Consider the following 24,228-nt stretch of genomic DNA (forward strand, 5'->3'; position numbering starts at 1 on the left):
TATTTTGACTTCATAGTTTATTTCAGTAAAATAAATGTCATCTATAGAAAATACCGTTTTTATTAATTTTTGCAGTTATATATATTCACAACTATATATAGTTTTTGAGAAGAAAAAAACTGTTTGAATAAAAATTTACATAAGTTTTGTTTTGAGTCAATTTTAAGGAAAAATGAGTTTTAAACTTAGCATATAAATCAAACTTAAAAGTGGTTTTTAATTGATTTTTTAAAATTTAACAAACTTTTTTGGTAACGATTTTAAACTTATAATATAAGTTCTTTAACTATCTAAACTAACAACTATTTGCTCTATTATTGTATCTAACTTACTTTTAAACTTCTAAATATTAAAAATGTGCATCAGTTATCTTAAAAAATTAATTATATATAATTAAGAAATTTACAAAGTACCACATTACATACAGGAAATCAAGAGTGTCGTAAATACAACAGTAAAAAACTTATATGAAGTGAAGCAAATTATAATTGAGTCAAATAAAACAACAACACTTTGTATAGAACCAGTTTTTGAAAAAAAATCAAATAAAAGTAGTATAAGCGTGTTTCTAATCTGCAAGAGTTTTAATTCATGTATGAGATGTGATAACTCTGAATTATTTAAAAGCAAGCAAAGAAGACAAGTGATAGAAAATGGAAAAATTAGTTCTGCGAATTCCGGAGATGACAATCTAGACTTACTAAGTGGCTACTTAGAGAAGCTAGAGAAAAGACATGCTGAAAACGAGTCTTATAATGAAACGACAACTTCAAAAGTTTTAACCGAGATATACAAAACTACCAATGTTGAGCTTATAAACACAAGCATCTCAACTATAAAAGTTGATGATTTTGAAGAAAACTACAAGACTTATATCGTTGATGGACGCATGTCATCAACACCAAATATAACTAGTCACTTACAATGTAATTTAACATATACGCGATTAGAAATAAAAGAAAAACCCACTTCAATTTATAATTACAACATTGTTGATACTAGTATGTTTCCAGTTCACATGTCTTGGGTGATTGCAATTTCTACGTTGATACTTTCTTTTGTGGTACTTATTGGCGTTAAAAAGGTGATATACTGTGTCTTTATTAACTAGTATTAAAAAATTAAACCTAAAGTTAAAATAACTAATAGTCACAAATTAAATTTAAGATACAGTATGAGACTTTAACTGTTTTACACATATTTCATTAGATACTAGACTTCTGCATATAATGTGACAACTTTAAATTTTTCATATAAGTTTTTAAAGCTTAACACATCTTATAAGCCGTGATAGTGTAAATTACTTCATAATGTTATGAACATGAATAATAATATTAAACAAAGTTGTTACTTTCTTAGCAATAACATGTATAAATTGATTTTTAAAATTAATTTTCAAAAAAAAGATTTGTCAAAATTAACTTTTTGTTTAGATTTATTTTAAGTTACTATAGTTTAAAACGTTTTTTTATTTAAAAAAAGATATCAGAAACTCAAAAATAACTAATTAAACTTATAAATTATCTTTTAACTATCTAAAAACAGTTAGTTTATTCAATTTTTTAATCTATTTCAAAAACTTTATAAAAAGACTTCATGACCTAATTTGTTGAAACTTTCCTTAGTACTACTTTACGAACAACAAAGAAATTTTTTTCATCACTTGAAGCTTTGTAGTATGTTTTAAAACACGATAACTGGTGTATAAAAGTACACATGTTTTTTATTATTTAAATCTTTTTATTCGACTCTATGTTAAAATTATTTTAAAATACATACATCAAAACTATGATTCATTAATATTTAATTAGTTTTATTTAATTGAGTTCAACTACTTTTTTTGAAAAGTTCTAAACAGTAAGAGTTAATTTTTTTCAATATTGTAAATACTCTATCAATCTAAATATTATGATAATTGTTTAAAAAACGAAATACGTAAGCTTAACTGCTTAAATAAGTTGAAGTTATATAATCAAACTTATTTGATACTTTGAAATTTTTAACAAATTAGGTTGTAAAAATAAAATTACCTGGAAATTTAATTTATTTCTTTTATTTCAGTATATGAACAACCGAAAGGAGAAAACTGTCACGTTGAAAAGTGTTGCTTTAAATTTAGAAGAATAAGAAGAATACCTATTGTTTCAGTAAAAGTTCTATACCACATATAACTTTGTTTTTCTTCAAGCTTATATCATATATATTAAAGTTTTAGTTAATATATAATCTTACTGTTTTGTTATGCCTCAACCTAGCTTAAGGCTTTTTTTATAATTTTAGTTTTTTTAATTACTGTCGAACCTAATCGTTGTTCTAAACAACTAGGTTGATTGTAAAATATAAAATTTTTGTTAACACCTAAAAAATTCTTATCCAATCTACTAATAGCAGATACAATGTTTTTACTTCAGAATTGAAAACACCTGTCAGTAAAAAAGATACAAAACTTTCAAGTTTCTTTATAATTTACTGACAAAATAAAATAAATTTAAAAACAGTTTTACAATCAAATATTACAACATAGTTAGTGGATAGAGTTTAGTAAAATTCTTTGAGTATTATTAACTAAGACTAATTAATTATATAAATTTCATGTAGCGAAAACAAAATTTAAAATAAAATTTAGATAGAATGATATAGTTAGATTTGAAAGTTTTCTCTGCTAAAGTTTTCTTAATTAAGAAACTACCAAAAGATTGTAAACCTTAAAATAAATGGTATCGAGTATAATTGGTATGGTGTCTTATGCAAAAATTTTATTTGTTGCAGTACTTTGTTCACTACCAACAAATAAAAAATATAAATACACTTTTAAATACAAAATATGCCAAAAGAATTAAAATACTTCTAAAAGCACAAAACATTTTCTTTAATATTGCATAAAATATAAAAACAATACAAAAAAGTCTAGAGTAATTATCAAGTTACTAAGATTTGAAATAAAAGTTTTTTGAGCAACGAACATATGTTAATTTTTATTGATATATTTTATGAAAAACTATGTTTAGTGACCTTATTTTTTCTAATTACAGCAGCTTAAGGTACAAGGATTCAAAAAATTGAGAAATGAGTAAATAAACTGTAAAGTATTACATTTTGTATTGAGTAATATATTTATATAGTTTGCAAGACAGTTTGTCGGCCTATTATCCATAAGATTTTATAAACAGTTGAGCTTAGTGTCCTTAACACGTCTGAAAAAAGTTATAGTAATAGTAGAAATTCATAACTTACTTTATTTTATATTAAAAAATAGAGCAAAAAAAAAATTCCGTTAACTTTATGCTTTTTAATACTTGTCAGAACATTACTTTACATCACTTCTTACTAAATATAAATTATTTGTTAGACAGATTTTTCACACCATAAATAAATTAATTATTTATAATCGATCATGCTTAAAAGTGCAGAAATCATGAATATTTAATTTATAAATCATGTGTAATTTTTTTTACTCGCTTATTTTTGTTAAGCTTTATAAAAAGAAATTTTTTATAACTAATTTTATATACATATTGTTGTTCTGTTAAAAATAGATAAACCATTTCTGCATTCCATAACCGTAAATGATATTAACTAAAAAAAAAATTTCTAATATTTACTTAATTTTAATTGTAAAACACTACTTTTGTTGTTTTTGGTTTCTTTTTGTCAACTTGTTTTAACACTTTTAACTTAGAAATTTAATAACTTAAGTTTTAAATACTAACGAATAGTCCTGGAAGTTAAAAAGTATCTAAGTGGTGTACAGTTCGATAACCGAAAGGTTTTTTGGCTTAAGACCCAAAAGACAAAACATTTTAAGCGCTCTTTTTGTCGTTCAACAAAAAGTTACATTCAAAATTTAATGTTTTTTTAAGTACAATAAACTGTCGTTTCGGTTTTGGAAACAGTTAAGTGATGCGAACTAAACTGAAAGGAGCGAACTCATCAAAATTCTGATTTTTTTATTAAAATTCACGTTTTTTTATTGCTTGTTTGGTGGTGTTAATGTTACTTCAAATTCGAAACAACCATACTAGATTTTAATAAATGATATAGTTTATTGCATGTGAAAACAGACTATAATGTTAACAATCAAAAATGTCAGTTTATATCGTAACCTGGAAGTGGTAAAAACATGCTTGCTTTTTTTTAATGTTTTTGTGAAATACATAAAAACCTATTCTTATAGACACGTAATTAGCCTTTTTTTAGTATCTAATTTCTAACTAAATCATAGGGTATCTAATGCAGTGACAGTCTTCATAGTAAAAGAAGTCTGTGTACTCTAAGCTAGAAAAAAATATATGTGCGCCCCAAACTTAAAAAAGAAATGCCTAAAACCTTTTTTTTTTCTCTTTGTTAGAAACTCCGAATATCTAGTGTAAATTTCAAAACTCCAAAAATTATGCCTAAGACATTTTTTTTTGCTCATCATCCGAAACTCCAGATTGTCTAGTATAAATGTTTAAATTTTGCTGGAATACCTGGTGTAAGTTTCAAAACTCCAAAAATTATGTCTATGACCTTCTTTTTTTTTTGCTTGTCATCAGAAACTCAAGTATATCTAGTCTATGCTAGAAATTATATTATGAGTTTCAAAATTAGTTTTGAACACCTCTTCATGATATTCGTGCATCTTTAAATAAAAACCTTGAAATAAATTTCGTGCACACTGTGTAGACCCCTGATCTTATATATTTAAAAATAGGTAACGGGTGAAATATGCACGTGGGGTCACTTTTCTTAATTTTGCACAAGTGACAATTTCGCACGAAAGTAAAAAATATGTATAAACATAGTAATAATGAAAAATTAACAAACAAATTAACGACTAAGGTTTAGGGGCAAAAGAAATAATAAAGTAAAAGAATGAAAAATACGAAAAAAAATGAAATAATAAAAATAAAAAATATCAGTAAGAAAAATAAAAAAATCGACCAAGGGTAAGGGATAACAGTGATAGTAAAAATATATATATAGTTAAGTAAAATATGTTAAAAATAGTGAAAATAATTTTATTGAATAAAATAAGTTTTACGAAGAAATAAGTTATCGACCAAGGGTAAGGGGTAACAAGGATAGTTAAAAATAAATTAACTTTAAAAAGTTAACCCGTGAAATGGCGTCTTCCTGCAATAATGCCCCTTCGTTTAAAAGTAACCCTACTTGTTTTTTGACAACTACCTTAAAATGTTTTATTCATTATTTTTGTAATGATTTTTATTCTCTTTTTCAATTAAAAGTTAGTTTTAATGTTAAAACTTTAAAATTACATCTCTAACACAAAAAAAAAAAAGTTCGAAGTTAATAAGAAATGAAATCCAGGAAGTGCAAACTCAAGATGAAGGTTACTGTTACTGCAATTTACATAATAGTTGTAGATATACTTTTAGGCTGTAAAGTGGTATTCAACTTCGAAACAAAAGTTATTAGCTGAATATAGTGTAACATTTTCTTAAAAATTGTACTTTTTGTTTTTTATATCTTAATTAACATTATTTAAAAAATTATATATAGAATAAAATATATCATCTATATATAACTGTTGTATTTTATTACTGTAATTGTTTAACTATATTCATATGCATGCAAATTCAGCTTTTTGAAACATTTTAGAAACTTAGTTAAAATATTATCAACTATAAAGCTTGTTGAAGAAATTATGCCGCTAAGGCTCACTATTTTTATTAATTATAAAAGATACACAATAAACTAAAAATAGTAGAAAGAATAAACTTTTTCTGAAGATTTTCTAAACATGTTTTTGTAAAAATAAAGTAAGAAAAATTTACAAGGAGTTCATTTTGTAATACTAATAAAACAGCATTTTTCTTACAATTTCTCGCAGTAAGAAATGGTGGTGATGTGTGTTATTATGTTTTGTTATAAATTTCTTAGGTTTAAATATAATAAGTTTTGTTGTCTAAAGTTCTAATTTACTTCTTAGTACTCTTGCTATCCATTTGTGTTCAATTGTAGTTTTAGCCTAGTTTGTTGTAGTTACTTTTAAACTTCTTCACTTGCATTATTTTGTGTAAATGGAATATATCACACTAGCTTTTTCTTAAGAAGTAGATGATTGCTCTTAGCAAAGACGCAGTTGACAATCTATTCTTTTCTATAACAATGTCTATCACCATTTATCTAACCCAGTGGTCGGTACGGTGTACACTGGTGCACACTAGTGTACATGAAATTTTTTTTAAGGTGCACGAGACTTTTGGGGTGCATGATTCTTATTTTGGGATTCTTGAATTTTTTTTTCGCGCAGAAACTAAATTAAAGTTCTTTTTAAATCTTTCTACATTTGAGACATATTCAACCTTGATATCTAATTGTCCATTTTGTTGTTAATAAATCGACCATTTTTGTACTCTCCTAGTTCTATTCTGTTACATTAGGTAAAAATTCTTCCAACCTTAGCTACCCAAAGAAAAACGGAAGTGAGCAAATCTCATAGATTCTTAAAGATTTCGTTATTTGGACGTGGAAATACCTTTGTTAAACACAGATAGTAATCGCTTACTAAAAAGTTATTAAGTTAACTTAAATAAATATTTAAATTAACCATCCAATAAAAAGTACCAAGACTACTGATCGTTAATTGGGGTAGTGGCAATGTACTAAATTAATCTAGTTAGTATTTTAGACCTGGGTGATACAAGTTTATTTTGTTGTAAAAATTAGATCATCGATATTAAAAGTTTATTGAAATGGATAGGGTAAACTGGTAAATTTAAAGTTAGCACGTAAAAATTAACTGGGTGTTACTGAATTACTAGTAAAAAAACCGATTAACAGTGTTTACATATTCTTAAACACTAGTGGCGCTAAAGAATGCAAATTGGGGTGCACAGAATTTTAGTTTTGTGATTTAGAGTTCACGGATTCGAAGTAGCGTGCCAACCACTGATCTAACCCAATAAGTACACTAGTTGATTTTCAAAACGTATTGTTATTTGGAATTAACAACTTTATTATTTACATAATATATAAATTATCACTTAGTTAAGTTTAACTCAAATAAAAATTAAATGTTCTATGTTAAGCTACATGAAACCAACTGAATTTTAAATAATTTTTTTTTTATTTACCGCTCGATCCTTTAAATAAACACTAATATACAACAATTCTATAGCTTATGTAACGACGAAAAATAATTTAAAAACCTTATTAATTCAAATTTTACAATACTAACACAATTTGAAGAAAATAAAAACCATTAAATTTTAATAAAATTTTGAAAGCCTAAAAAAACATAAAACTAAATTAAATTTCGCATCTAATTTTAATAATTAACTACTAGTAGTTGAATAAAACTTTCCGGCACAATTCAAGCTGGCAAACTACATCATTTTAGTATTTGTCGTCTGAGTAGAGCTTCACGCTGTGTAAAATATTTTAGCAGGTTAGAAAATATATTTTTTAGGGATTTTACAACAGTTGAAAATAGTATAACGCTTTCAGCATTTACAACATTTTGATTATTTGTTCATCAATATAAAATAGCAAAGATGTAAACTAGATCATTTTCAAGAAGGTAAGTAAAAAAGTAGAAAACAAAACTTTTAAATTTGATGTATAAAAATAGTAGAATTTTTTTTTGTAAAACTTTTTTTAATAATTTTATAAAAGTATGGCGGAAGTTAAGAGCTTAAAATAATAAGGAATAATAAAGTAAAGTTAATTTATCTTTTCTTTTAATTAAGAAAACTTATAGCTGAAGGTAAAATACATTTTTCAAAATGTTAAACTTAAAGCAACTTTTATTTAATCAACTGATGTTACAGCTAAAACGTCTACCTCCTAAGCTATATCCAGATAAAATAAATTAAAACATTTATAGATCATATTTTTTTGAAGTGATTATTCTATAAAACTATTAACTGTAAATAAAACAATACATAACACAAATTATTAGTGACGATGCATGATAATTAAACGGTGATGATTCACTCAACTTTGTGGAAACTAGGAAGCTGTTGTTATGGTGACATCATAACAACAAAATCACCAGTCTTCCACGAAGTCGGGCAATTATGATGTGATGAATGCAAATCATTGGTGAACAGTTAATTGTTAAACTAATAAATTGTAAATGTAAAAACTAAAGAAATTACATAGACTGAAAATCACATATGAGTTTTGGTAAAATACTATGGATCTTTTCAGGTTAAAAAAAAATTATACAATAAAAAAGTGCGACTTGTGAATTGAAATTAGCTAATTTATTTACTACCGAATTGAAATTATTTAAAATTTAATACTAAGTAATAACCTATAATACTGTTTTTTTTTTTTTATTGATATTATTGAAGTTTTTTGTCAAACGAAGTTTTGATAAATGTAATATATTAAAACAAAGTAAATAAAACTTTTACAGTGTTGAACAATTGCATCTTAAAAATTTCTTACAATTGCATTAACTATATTAACCTATAATACTGTTTTTTTTTTTTATTATTGATATTATTGAAGTTTTTTGTCAAACGAAGTTTTGATAAATGTAATATATTAAAACAAAGTAAATAAAACTTTTACAGTGTTGAACAATTGCATCTTAAAAATTTCTTACAATTGCATTAACAAATTAATAAAATCTTTAAAATAAAATGTTATAAAGCATTATCCAAGTAGTATTTGTTTCAAACATTTAATTTAGAGTAAAAAATTAGATCTAGTAGAAATATTCTAACCATAATTACTGATAAACAAATCTCAGCTTAAAATAATTTCTTTACTTTGACATCTAAAATTAGTTTAATAAAAATTCATTGAAGCAAATATAATATCTAAGCTAAACCAAAATATAGATATAAAGTAAGAGTTTACAATATACATAGTAATATAATATTATTAGTAAACAGAAAAACTTACAATTTTAGGCATACATTCTACAATTTTCATGCTAATAAATTAATGACAAATGAAAACTTATGAAATCATGATACGAAAGATCATCGTTTGCTAACAGTAAAAAAACCTTTTTTGTAAAAGAAACTGAGCGTTCTGTATCTGATCCTTGGTTCCCTGTATCGTGATGAGGCGCTCCTTGTTGTGATTTGCTTCCTTGTCTATCTTAATATGCGCCCCTGAATCCAATCGGATTTGGCGAATTCTCATGCCTCTCACTCCTATGATGCTACCTGCTAAATTCTGCGGAATAGTTACCTGAAAAGTTTGTTAATTATTTTCATTTAAGGTAGTGACATTTTTTCGAGCCAAAGATATAAACTACAAAATGTTGTACTTTTAAAACGATGTTGTAATACATGTAAAAGTGATGAAGGAAAAAAATAAAGGGAGCACTTTTTTTTGTCTTTGATTTCCATAACAAAATTTCGACAAAATTTATAAATTTATAAAAGTTTAAGCTAAAGAGTTTTATAACGTTAATTTTTTTTCTTTACTAAAATTTTTATAAATAAAAAAACAAAGAAAAAATAATAATATTTATCATAACTTATTAAAAAATATATCAAAAAAAAATTTCAATCTTGAAAGGGATTGGTTAGGGACTGATTATACAGGAAGATCTTTGATGAAAACAGTATTTTTAGTTTGTATCTCATATAAAGTTCAGATTTAACTCAAATTTGAACTCTTATATTAGTAAACTAAAAATGTAGATTCAATTTAATATAAATTTATATAATCAGTAAAATACTTGAGGTAATAATCTACATAACAAAATCAACTTGGAATGGTTCACTATTCACTTTAAGCACAAGTAGATGCACACTGTACAGCTATTAGAATTTAAAAAAGTGCTATTATTTATTCAAATTTAGGTAGTCCTTCATATTTTTTACTTAAGTATATTTTTTACGCAATTAACTGTTTCAATTTCTAATGCTTAATGCTTATTATATTCGTTATTTTTAATTCATAAAAAACCTCATTAAAGTAAAAACAACTATAATTTTATGTATTCATAAGTATAATTTAAGTGATCAATAAAAATTTAATAGAAGAACCAAAAAATTATTCTGAATGAAAGTGCTCATGCTTTGTTAAAAGAAACAATAGTTATAACTATCGCTTACTTGAGTTGTTTCGGTAGGACCATCATTGGGATTGTGCCTTCTAGATGAAAACTGTTAAAATATTCCTGCTTTACTATCTAACTTTGACATGATATGCCAGGATTTTTATTTACTTACATATGTTGTCATATAATAATTTTCACTTGGTTTAATTTTTTTTGGAATCTGCATAAATCATTCAAATGTTAAGGTATCACTTATGTACTTATTAGTTTCAGACATAAAAATGAAAACTCATAATTTAGGATCAAAATTTTTTTATTCAAAAACTCATTTTTAGTAGTTAATACGGTAATTTTAAAATACCAACTAAAATAGTATGGACAAAATGCAACAACTAGTAATGTTGCTCTTATTCTAAATATAACTACAACATTTATTTATAACACTTATTTCTTATAATTTACTTCAATGCAATAATAAAAAATGTTATAAAACAAAAAAGCTATAAGATCTTATCTATTTAATACATTCATTATAAGAAGAATATGAGGCAGTCGGGTACAAAAGTATTTGAGAAAGTTCTAAAGCTTTCTGGTTTTAATTTTAAGTGCTTTTGGTAAATTTGAGGGACTTAATACATACAACTAGAATAAAATTATTGGCAAAATTTTATTTTTATTTGTAAATACTATTTTTCTTTGATTGAAACACTCAATTTAAATGTAAAACTTAACTGAAATTTATTAAATATTTATGTATTATTTTTTTCAAATCAATTATACCTAAAAATTTTGGAAAATAGATTATTTGCTCATTCTGTTTAATGTATATAGCTGCAACCGTATTAGAAAAAAAAACAAAGCAATACATAACTAAAGTTCGACAAAGAAAAACTAACAGCGTCACTTTGTGAAAAACCCCCATCAAAATCGAAGTCGTCTTGATCGTATCGTTCGATGTTGTTCCTCCTTCTAACTGGACCACCACTAACCATTCCTCTGTGTTCACATTATACTAAATAAACCTTCAAATTTCGAAATTGTTTCATATTGAAAAAATAATTTACTTACTGACATTCGCAAAATTTTAAAGATACGAAAAATATTTAGATCCATCCATCACTTGAAAAATATCTAGATACATTATTTAACTTAGCTAGAATATTGTAAACTTGATCAAATAATATCTACAATCTTTGAAAATAAGTGTGCTTTTAACGATAAAAAACAAACTAAATTATTAAAATAAGCAACCACTGGTTAAGTCTTTTCAACAAAATCAGCTGTACTATTACAAAACCTGTAAATATATATATATATATATATCTATTAATTATCAAATATAAAAAAATCAAATGTAAACAACTTACTAATTAAAAAAAAAAAAGCTTTGTTTTTAGTTTTTCATAATATCACCCTTTGAACAACTAGTTTATCTATAACACATGAATGATAAACTGGTAGATTTTATTTTAAATCTTAAGATTAGCTTTCATATAATTTTAATAAAAAAGAAAGTCAAAAACGATATTTATAAAGACAGCAAAAAAGGAGACTTTTGAATAATTCATTTGAAATAACAGCCAGTAAGCAGAAATTTCACGTGACTTTTTTTGAAGCTATTATGACATCACTATTAGCAGTTGAACTCCATTAATTTTTCTATTGTGACGAACAATTTAAATGACTGGATGTTAGTCAGTTATGAGTAAAAATCTTGTTTGTTTTTTTCTGAATACTATAAATTTATTTGACGTAAATCTAGCAGTACTCAGTAGTTCAAAATTTTGGCAAAAAAAATACTTAAATAATCAAAATATAGTAAATAAAATACTCACACTTAATTTTATTTATCGTCTTTTGACATATGTTATACAAAATCATGAGTATTGAAACTTAAAAGTTAACTATAAAAAATTACACTTTAATATTTTAAAGTTAACTTTTTATTTATAAGGGTAGATTGTTCTTATTTTTGAGGTTTAAATAAGTAAAAAATAAATTCTAGTCATTTAAAATTTTATTTACAACTTTTGTTTTCTTATAACCTATAATTATTTTTTTGAATTCTACTCAGTAAATATTATGAAGTAAAGCTACATATTTATGGTAATTCTGTTTATTTCATACATTTTTAATATTAATCATTAGTTCTATGAATTTGTAATTGGTAGTCTATTTTTCCACCTTTATAAATAAAATAATAACTTTCTAGTTGAAAACAAGTTGCATACTATTGCGTGATAACCTGTCTTAAGACAACTCTAAATTATTATATTTCAAGAAGATAATAATTTATGGTTAAAATTAGCTACACTTTGAAAACGTTATGACTATTAAAATTTGGTCAACTCAAATTCCGACAATTCAAACTCGGACAACTCAATTTCTAACAATTCAAACTCCAAAAAATCAAATTCCGACAATCAAATTCTGACAACTGAACTTCGGCCAATTCAAATTCGGACAACTCAAATTTCGGCAGCTGAAATTCTGATAATTCAAACTTGGACATTACAATTTCGGATATATCAAATTCAGACAACTTAAACTCCGACAAGTTAAATTCCGACAATTTAAAATCCGATAATTTAAATCAAATAATTTGAAATTAAAATTTAATACTACTTTTATGATCAAACCAAATTTTTAATTTTTAATTTTATTAACAAAACAATGTTTCACTTGTTTGAACTAAATTAAACGAGATCATCAGTTGAATAAAATCTGTAAAATTTTTGAGTTGTCCGAATGTGACTTGTTGAGTTTGAGTTGTCGGAATGAGAGTTGTCGAGTTTTAGTTGTGGGATATTGAATTGTCCGAATGTGAGTTGTCGAGTTTGAGTTGTCGGGTATTGAATAGTCGTACACCTCTTTTTAATATAAATTCAAGGGATGTAATAACTTCTTTTTATTTGATAAACTTTCTACCTTGTACACACTGAACTTCTTACATTATAAACAATGCCTTGAAATTAATATGTCAATGACATTACCTTAATGCAACTGTTTTCAAATAGATTAAAGAAATACAATATTAAACAAATTTTAAATATAATATGGTTCCTTCAGTTTTTTTAAACACTTATTTATCTTTTTTGCATAAATTTTTATACATTAAAAAAGCACTAAATATTGAATTTTTCTATTAAAACAATAGCATTTTCAAGTAGCTAAAATCTTGGTCATTTCATTAAAACTGACATGTACATAAGTAAATAAAACAAAACACGTTGAAACAAAATTAAAGCACTTATACCTGTTATTTCTCTTCATGTTTCTGTTGGGTGGGTAGCTTCTCTGCATGTTGTTGCGCATCATTTCCCTTCCTCCGAACCTCCCCTCGTCCCTTCTGTTGTCGCCCCTGAACTCATTTCCCCTGAACTCATTCCCCCTGAAATTATCGCGCCTCTGATCGAAACCTCTGTCGAAGTTCGAGCGACCCCCTCTCATCGGGCCTGTTTCAGTTTGTTTTTATGTTTACCGTTTGTTAAATAAAAATGTATTAAATGAGTTCATGTTGAACTGTTAAACCTATAAGAAAAAAATAAAAATTTGTTTAAAACAGTCTTTTTTTACAATCTATATACACAAACTAAAAAAGTCCTAGTTAATAACTTGTAGTTTGATTTTTCATTTTCGTTCCGTAAAAATTTATCAATTCCTAGCCATATATTAAACACTAAATTTCTTTTTTTAATATATATTTCATATCTATATTGGTATTATATATAAAAATCATGCTAAAACATGATTTTTATACTCATAAAAGATAGTGATTTTCTTTTAATTTCTTAGAAAGTTGTCAAAAAAATGTTCCCTTCCTACGCTTTTATCGGTTTTTTTTTTTAATACTGATTATGTATAAGAAATTTAATAAAACATTTGTATTCCATAAAAAGTATATTACATTCTACACAAGCTTTTAAATAAAAGCCAATTTTAATTTCTGTAAAAAAATGGCCACCGCCTCTCATATATGTAAGATTACATTTATAAGGAAATTAAGTTTCTTTATTTTAAGAACTATGTCAAACTTATGATTTTATTTTGATAGTAAAAAACCTAAATATTTAACACTAAGTAACATTGTTCACTTACAAGTACTCTGAAACACTTTTGAGAATTATATTAGTTTTGTAAAGTCGTAAAACTGTTAGGTAAACAAACTTTATGCTAATAATATTTAAAACCAATACCTGGCGGACTCATCATGGGAGGTCTCATGTTCCTGCCAGGTTGTTGAATTGGACCGGGGCATTCTCTGTCGAAGGTGTTGAAGCCACCGTAGTTGTAACTATCATCAACGCAGTTCGGATCATAGGCTTCGTACTCTCCCTTGGGTGGTGCCTACGATCAATGTTGAACAGTTTATAAAAAATCTATTCAACTATTTATACGAAGTACACTACCAATATATATAACATTGTTTTACTTACTAAAGAAAAAAATACGCCATATTTATACTTCGGTTTAAGTTTGTTTAATACAGAAATTTCTTAAATTATTATTTTAAAAATGAAAAAAATCATCTTAAGTTATTTAATTTATAGATTCTAGTTTATTTTCTTTTTTAAACAAAGGTAACAATTTCAATTATTTGAATAATTGATAACAAATATTTAACGAAAAAAATTCCTTGTTTATGTGGTTCTATAAAAATTTTTTTGTGGTGTATTGACCTATAGTGACACTCGTCTAACTATAATATATGTTAAATTAATTACATTATCTACATAAAGTATAATTAAACTTTTTGTTTATCAACATAAATTTAATAAAAAAATTACTTTATTCACAACTTAACAATATCAACTTTCATAAAATATAAACATTATATAAAAATAGCAAAAACTACATCAAGAATATTTTAAATGTACCTAATATCTTTAAGTTACTTTGTATTAAAAAAAAAAGTTGCAGAGCTTTATTATGAGAATAAGATATTTCTGACTTAAATGACACAACTTTTTAAAAAGCTTTTAAGTGAAATTATATAACTTATTTTTAAAGTATTTTCATGTAAAAAAGTTGTAAAGTATGGAAGAGAAATTAAATATACTAAAATAAAGATTCAATCTTTTTAAGTTTATATTTTTACTATACTGTAGCAGGTTTATACATCAAATTAATCTCACTAAAAAAACTGATTACAGTACTTAGTCATAAAATTCACAGAGTAAAAAGAAAATTTATATTAAACTTAATTAGCCGTATATTAATGTCACCTGAATTATAGAATTGTAACTATATCAGTTAAAATCTGCAAATTAAATCATGTAAAAATTGTAACGGTCTATCTCAAAAACCTTTAAATGAAAACTGTTAACGATCGAAAAATATAAAAGTTCTATATAATCTTACATATTTAGAACATGTTAAATTCTCGCAAAACCTTTGTAAAACTTTTTTGTACACTTTGCTAGTTTTATTTGTGAAATTGAGTGTGATAATATAATCTTTATAGAAAGTATTTAATACATTTTAAAGTTAAAAATAGGCTTATATGAAACAACAAGTTAAAAAAAGTCAACAAGTATCTGCACATCTCCTAAATCATATTACAGCATACTAGTAGTTTTAAAACAGAATGAGTAAACTTTTTTCTTGTACTACAAATTGAATACAGTAAAACTCAGCTCCGCCAGTTTTACTATTAGTTTATTTTACAACAAAATTCATGCATCCTGTTGGCTAATAAATGACAATATTTTATATAAAACTATAAGCTAGTACCTTAAAACATATATGATTGTAAGCTCACAAGTTTTATCAGCAGCAGGTATTTAATGTTTTGGATCTTTATAGTGCATAGTTCTTTTTCAGTACACTACACAACCATACTGCTATTATTTTTGTTGCATTTTGATTAAATATATAAAGTTAATTCTAATTTATAAAATCCTTATGGCTGACTTTATTATGTCCATTACTACAAATGGACTTTTATTTTTCTAAAACAGATTTTGTTGACTTATCAGCCCTCTGTATATCAATATTTACAAGGGATATAACAATAAAATATGTAATAATATTCCTAGTAGAAATACTTACTTACTGTTTTACTACCGTAATAACATATTTAAACATCTTAGCTTGTACAAAAAGAAAATTAGCCGGCGAATACTTTGTACAAAAACAACTGTTTTGTAGTAGGAGTATTATTTAATAGAAACTAAAAGTCTTTTTATTCAGACAAATCCCTTAAAAAAGTGATAACATATTTCAACCTCAGCGCAACAAAGTAATTTGACTTTTTTGTAACATTTATCAGACTCATATGGAAACTACTCAACTTTTTTTATTACACTAATAATCTTATTTTTAGTTTTTTTTTATTTATTAAAACTTTTTATTTATCGTTGTGTAATAATAAATTGCTGCTTAAGGGCATAGGGGTAAATCTTTTTTTTTACAATTTGATCTTATTTTATAAAGTTTTTAACTAAGCTAAAAGATGCGTTTTACAGGTTTTAAACATACAAAACAATTTTTGAGATATAGCAGGTAAAATTCGGAGAAATTATTAGGTAAAAAATGGGAGGCGCAAACTAACACGGCAAAAAAAGACTATTTCACTAAAAATCTATCTTGTCCTACGTTTTTTTTTGAGATAACTACCTCAAATTTTCAAGAAATTTTACTTAGAATATTTAGAAAATTCTGTCAGAAAGATTTTTTTTAATTACAAATTAAAAATTTATTAAAAAAAACAAACAGTTTTTTTTATTTTTTTCATAATTTTTTTTTTTTTTTGTTTTGACAGAATTTTCTAAACATTCCAAGTAACATTTCCTGAAAACTTGAAGTAGTTAATCTTTCTACGTTAGTCTTAAAAAACGTAGGAGTAGATAGATTTTTAGTGATTTCTAGTTATTTGCTGTTTTAGTTTGCGCCTCCCATAAGGAACCTATTGTAGTCTCCGACTTCGACCGGCTATATCTCAAAAATGATTTTGATTTTTAAAAATATGTAAAAAGTAACTTGAAGCTTAGCTAAAACTGTATAAAATAAGACTAAATTGTTAAAAGGTGATTTACCCCCTATGCCCTTACTTAATAAAGTCAAATTATAATATTTTCAGCAAATAATTGTATATAATGATAGCTAAAATAAGCACAAAATGCTGAAAGCCTTGTAAAAACGTTCTTAAATAAACTTAAGATATAGAACAATCTTCTTTTTTAATTTTGACAAAGTAAAAAAATTCAGTGACTTAAACCAGACAATTAAACTGTTATTTTAACCATAACTGTAAAAAACGATTACTTCTATGTTTTAAGTCTTAGCTAACACTGAATTAACTGAGCTCATTTCAATAAACTACCACTTTTTTATCAACATTAATAGTATAGAAAAACTTTACCCACACCAAGCAACAACGAGATAACTTCTTTTGCAGCAACAACAATTCTGTCCTCGCTTCCAATAATCTGGCAAATTCTATCTGTTGAATTCGGGCAACAATCCTGGTTCACTTTAATACGAGTACCGGTCGTCTGATGAAAAAATGTTTATGAAAAACCTTTTTAAATTTATAGAAACGTTACAACTTACATTAAAAACTTCTTAGTGGAGATAAAACCTAAACATTGTTCTATAATTTAGAAAATTTGAACATTAATTAAAATAACTTTCTACATCAAGTATTTTTGTTATTACGTCTTTTGATGTTTTGAAAAAACAATAATCAAAGATCTCTACTAAAACAAGAAGAATGATTATCCTACTTATTTTTTTCTAAATTTTATTTTGCAAACAGTGTTTTGATCAAAGAACATTTATGTATAAGATATTTTCTAAATATTAGTACTTTACTATAAAATTATATAAGACTAATAAGTAATAACACAACTTTTGAAAGTTTTTTAAGAAGTAATATTATAATAAAACTACTATCATTTTGTGAATACAGAAAGTAATATTTTAGAAAGTTAATTTCAAGTTAACTACAATTTTAAGCTTTAATTAGAGAGTTAGTTCGCAGTCCTCCGTTTCAAGTCTGTAATATTGTTGTATAACTTATCATAAACGTACTAATTAATTGATGTATGCAATACTTTATTTAGTGTACAAAACCTGGAATTAGACTTTAAGCCACAACTTATCACCTTATATATCATTGTATCATACCTTACATTGGTTTGTATCTTTTTTTATAAAAATTTTAATATAAAAATAAAATGTATAAATATAATAAATAAAATAGAACTTAATATTTGATTTTTTTGTGTTTTAGATGTTAATCAACTCAACTGCTCATTGATAAAACTTTAACATTACCATTATTAGAAAACATTCATAAAAACTTGAAAATTTGTGTCATCTATATATTTGCTAAATCAATATCAAGTTTAATAATAAAGGAAGTACAAGAAAGAAAATACTTAATACTTTTTTTCATAAACTTAACTACTATTATTATTATAACTAAGCAGTTCAGAAAAAAAATAAAATATATACATAATATAATTAGTATATCTGTTATTGTCATACTGACCAAGGATATAGGAAGTAAAAGTCATCAGTGGTGAATTTTATGAGCCCTGACAAAAAACTGATATATTGCTAAGTAACAAGGCTGATGATCCATATGGTTTAAATTTTGTTTTAATTAATATTATTAAACAAATTTCATTTTGTGATTTTCAATTATTCTTATCACTTTCTATAAAGTCTTAACAAAAATATTTTTTTTTTATAAACTTATTAATGAAAACATTTAATTTTAATTTTAATAAAAACAAGTTTCTATGTATGTGTGATTACAATAAATATAAATTGATAAGAACCATAGTTTTTAAACTTTCAAAGATTTTAAAAGGTAAAATATATCAACTGATTATTATGCTAGCTGTGAGTGTTATTTGGACCTTTAGTAAAACGATAATTTTTAGAAAGAACAATAATCCTCCTAACGGATAAAAGTTTTAGCAAATTTTTTTAAACAATTAAAAAAAATATATATATACTCTTTTAGCTTTAGAAAATTTATGTTTTTTATAAACAATTATCACTTCTCTATAACTTACAACATTTTTTATCACTAAGTTAGCATAACTACAACTTTGAATACTTAAACTGATTCATGCTACTTCTTAATATATTGACAGAATTTAAAAAAAAATAAGAAAAATATAATGTTGAGTTTACATATTACAAACTCATTCTAACTTAAACTTTAAGATAAGGTAATAGAATAAGTTTAGAGCAAGTAAACTTACATAAATGATATCTTTAGGATTACCATTCTTTAAAGCAAAAGCTAGCCTGATTCAACCTGCATTTTTGTCTTAATCTTTAAAATTCTATTTAATTTATGTTTTGAGCGGTGTAAGACGCTAGGTGAAAACTTAAGTTGATTTATACTTAACTATATTAAGCTTTAAGACTGTAGAGTTGCAAAAGTTTATTAATACAGCTAAAATTAAATAATTTATAAATTGTGTCATAAGATTATTGGAAATAATATTAAAACTAGCCCAGCAAATTTGACATATTTTTAAATTTCTGATTGGCCTAAGTTGCCTGTGAGAGTGGCAAACCTGTTAACTATACTGTTCTACTTAGTTTTATATACTTTTAGTTCTTGCTACCAACTTAATATCTATGCTTATATTTTGTGTGTTACTTTTACACATCAAGAAAACACTGATTCGTATAAAATTATCAAACTAATACAAACTAAAAACATGTTGAAGAACTACAAAATAAATAAATATTTTGAACAATATTAGATTATTTACAAGTATCAATCAGTTATTAACATATTTCAAGACAAGCAAGACTAATAGTGATTGAAGTAAATGTGCTTCCAATATTTTGAAATTTAAAGACAATTAAGAATTACTTTAAAAATTATCAAGACCCTCTTTGGATCTTGAATTTTTCTGATCACAACCTAATTACAAGAGATGGTATAATAAACTATTAGAGTATTAAGTGTAAAAAATATTGTGTGGTTTCATTACTTTTTAAGATTAAGTTCATAAAAATGTTATGTAAATGTTTGATTGAAATACTGTTAATTACTAAAGATACTAGCTTAAAATATTGATAACAACTGTTTTAATGTATAACCTTATTTTGTTTAATTCTTTTACATAAACGGTACATTACACCAACCTATATTGAAAGCAATAAAGCTAAATTTATTGTATTTAATTTTCTTAAATTTTTTGAAGTTTTAGAACATTACACATAAGTTTAAAGCATATTTTAAATTATAGAGTTAAACTAGAAAAAAAACGTACACTTGCATTTTTTTAGATAAAGTTAATTTAATATGTAAGTGTAAATAAAATATTTAATTTAAGAATTTTAAATGAAAAATATTTGCAAAAACAATTAATTAAAAACTTGTAATTATTTAGATATTTTTTCTTTTTTTAAATAAGTAAAACTAAAGGAATTTCAGCTTTTCCGTACAATTTTTTTTATTTAAACACGTTTAAGTATCCAAAAATTTGTGCAAAATCTTTACAAAACTGTTTTAAAAATTATGTTGGATTTTTATTGAGTAGTAAATTATCTTATCAATATTTAAATAAATATGTATAATGTTTAAGAGAAAGTTCATAACTTTTAAACGACCTCAAGAGTCAAATTTTTAGACTTTATAAACTTTCAATTATTGATTTATTAAACATAAAAGATTGTTTGTTCACAGAATACAACTGATTTGAACTTGGATTTTTTAATCTAAACTATATTTTATAACATTCTAAATCATTTCAATAAAGAAAAATTCGAACAAACTTGTCTCAACTCTTTTATTCTGTCTCCCTTGTTGCCTATGATGGATCCAGCTTGACTTCTGTGCAGCAAAATTCTCACGCTGCACTGCTTGTCACTTTCTCGTGAGCGCTGAAAAATGGAATCATTATTTATCATAAGCAGTTACGGATTTGTCACAAAAGTTATGATTTATTTTTTATTCATATATATTAGTGATTTCTTTAACCCAAGCACTAAATTTAAACAAAACAGATAATCAAATTCTATGAATATATGCAATTAAGATGATAACAACATTTAAAGCTTTATTTTAATATAAAATTATTAAAACATAATAAACGTTTTAAATTAAAACTAACAAACCTCCATTAAGATTCTTCCAAGTTTTCCAGCGAAAGCACCTGCTGTATCAATTCCATAAACAGAAGCAGTAAGAATCCTATTGATTACATGGTTTATTAAACTTAAAAAGGGAATTATAAAACAAAAATTTTTTGAAGGTAGTGAGAAAATAATGTTAACAAAATTTAAAATTATAAACAAAACCTTCTTTGAAACACTTTTTAAAAAATATTCAAGCAAATTATTCAAGGACATGTAGCCCAATACTTTGGTGAACTTGTTTATTTAAAAATTATTTATTTTATAAACTTATGTTAAAATACTAAACTACATATTAAGAAAATCATAACACATTAAAAGAACAAAAAAACATTTGTTAAAAAATTAAATTCCTAATTAATGTTCAATTTAAGGTATTTAGGAATATGGCTATAGCTATTAACCTTTCATAACCAGAGCTATCTGGGAGGCTTATTTGAGCATTAAACTAATTAAGGAGGTTTAAAAAGGGTACAAAATTACAGCAGCATAGGTTTATAAGATTACAGGTCCGAAGGTATTCCAGATGGGTCGTTTTCATTTGTGTTGTTCAGGCGGTGGGATTCAAGGGTTAATTCGAACATTCATTTGTCATTTGTGGAGGCAGGGTTTGGAGTGGCGCAGAGAAAAATTATTAAGTTAGTAAATTTGGTCAACTAAATTCAAACTTTAATTATAAACATTCAATATTAAACACAATCAAATTATATAACTTTTTGTAATTTGTAGGGATTGTTTTCAGAAAACAAAATCAAATTACTTAGGGGTAATGAATAAAAAAGAGATTATTAAAATTTTACAATAGTTGACAATATTATAACTTGTTTACTTAACAAAATAATTTAAAAACCTAAATTCTCTTTTTTTTTTTTTAGCTATTACAAAGTTAGTATAAACTTAAAATGATGATATTTCTAACAACTACAAACAATACATATAAAAGAACTTTGATATATAAAGATTAAAAGTTAAGTTGAAACTGACAAGTATACTAATGCTTAAATTTATTGGTTAAAGAAAAATAATTATGATATGATAACTTTTCTTTTTCTAACCTATTTAAAAAACTTAGTACGATCAAGCCAAATCTAATAATTGCAGTCTATTTTAAATTTTTATCTCTTAAGTGCATATTATTGTAAAAAAAATATTGTACAGTTGTATTAGAATAAAACTAAATAAAATGTGAAAAAAAAATAAAGTCTATACATTTATATAAATATTTACCATTTTAAATGTTCAAACTAACATAAGCATTATGTTTAAACTATAGCATCAAAATATAACATATGAACTACATTGTAAATTACATAGTTTATATATTACTTAAAAACTTTAATTTCACTTAAAGTAATATATTTTTGAATAAATATAACTACTTAAATAATTTAAACAAACCTCAGAGCGCAGGTCACGTATATTTTGACCTCCTTTTCCTATTATTGCTCCTGCAACCTACATAAAAGCAATTATGATATTTTTCAAGTAAAATAAATATGTCTGAGATTAATACAATTATCCTACAAACATCAAATTCAAATGTACAAAAATTGTAGAACACTTATTTAAACATACTTTTCTTATTAAATATAAATATTTAACACCATATTCATAATTTGTAAATTGTGCACAAAAGTCTTTATAATATTTAAATTTTAAAACTTTTGAAGTGTTGAAAATAAAAATTTCAAAAATAGTCACTATTTAAAGTAAATAATTTTTACAAAAAACATTTTTCAAATATTGATAAATAACATAAAAAAACAGCCTAAATGTTGAATATATTTTACAATTATACAAGCAATTTAAAATAAAGGATAACTTGAAATTATTTTAAATAACTAATAATTTCATTAGTTTAAAATTTAAAGTAAGTTACTATAGTTATAAAAGTTTTTTTCAACAAATATAGAAGTTTTTTTAGTTATTTTTAGTTTTATAATGACTTAATACACTTGACTTAAATCTAATCAAAAATTTAAGTTTTCCTTTTTCAGAAAATACACTATTTTCTACTAAATAAAGAGTTGCTTTTTTAACCAACTGCTAAATTTTTTAGTAATATGACAATAAATAAGTGCTTTCTAAGCTTTAAATTCATATTGATTAGTAAAGTAAACAATCAACTGACATTAACAGGTATTAGAAATCTTACACTGATTCGTTCACCTCTGTTTTCCATATTTTTACCAGCAGTAACCTTATCAAATTCTTTTTTATTATCTGAATTGTTTTCAAAGCCATCTTCAAATTCATTATTTCCTTGAATATTAGTATCTACAACTTCATGAAAGTTTTCTAGAGAAGACATCACAACTGCTTAAATATATTATAAATCTGAAGACAAATGTTAATTTTTAAACAAGAAAATTTGATATAGATAGTAAGAAAAAATATTTATGAAAAAAAAATACTAAAAAAATTTTAATTATATTTCAATTCTAGATTGCTTTTCATATTCTATGGCCATAGTTGAAATCAATTTATTTTTTACAACTTTATTTTATTTTGCATACTTTTAACTAGACTAATAGTTGCTTTTTACATATTTCTAATGTTCATACTAAACTTTGAGATTAAAGGTGTTAAAGTTAGAGAATATAACAGGTTCCTAGTGAAATGGGAAAACTAAAACAGTGAATATTAACTAGTAAAAAATTATCTCCTCCTACAATTTTTGAGATAAACACCTCAAATTTTTTGTAAATGTTCCTTGCAGTATTTAGAAAAATCTGTAGTAATGAATTCTTCTTAAAAGGGTTGCCACTCTTTTAGTCAAAAAAGAAGGACTAAAAACTGTCCCGAGTTGCCCTGGGTTTTTTTAATTCTTTAAATAAAATCATACACAATTTTTTATAAAATTTCAAAATTTTTTAATTAATAAAAATCAAGTTTTGGAACAAAATTATAAATAAATACACAAAAAATATAAAAAAATTAAAACTGGAAAAACTAAATCTCATTCAAGATCTAGAAAAAAAATGACTGAGATCTTCAAAAAAAATTAGAACTAGCCTGAGTCTAAGTTAATTTAAGTAATTTTGAGTCATCCTGGGGGTTTTTTCATAAATTTAAAATTGCTTGAGTTATCCTTGTATGTGGTAACCCTGATTTAACTTTAAATTTTTTTTTTTTAA

General features: G+C 24.5%; 1 protein-coding gene across 1 annotated transcript; it reads right to left on the bottom strand.

The window, feature by feature from the left end:
• Positions 1 to 7,079: 7,079 nt before the first annotated feature.
• Positions 7,080 to 23,424, bottom strand: LOC145842115 (heterogeneous nuclear ribonucleoprotein K-like). Its single transcript, XM_082949501.1, has 12 exons — positions 23,223 to 23,424; positions 22,490 to 22,546; positions 21,496 to 21,539; positions 21,074 to 21,149; positions 20,732 to 20,839; positions 17,344 to 17,472; positions 14,173 to 14,323; positions 13,233 to 13,431; positions 10,873 to 10,972; positions 10,032 to 10,082; positions 8,969 to 9,156; positions 7,080 to 7,372 (listed from the first exon to the last, which is right to left on the bottom strand). Exons 1-12 carry the CDS (start codon positions 23,400 to 23,402, stop codon positions 7,342 to 7,344), a joined length of 1,314 nt encoding a protein of 437 aa, XP_082805627.1. The 5' UTR covers positions 23,403 to 23,424; the 3' UTR covers positions 7,080 to 7,341.
• Between the last annotated feature and the right edge of the window lie 804 nt (positions 23,425 to 24,228).

The sequence above is a fragment of the Thalia democratica genome, chromosome 8 (assembly GCF_965202585.1).
Source record: "Thalia democratica chromosome 8, ktThaDemo2.hap1.1, whole genome shotgun sequence".
In the NCBI taxonomy this organism is placed as follows: Eukaryota; Metazoa; Chordata; class Thaliacea; order Salpida; family Salpidae; genus Thalia; species Thalia democratica.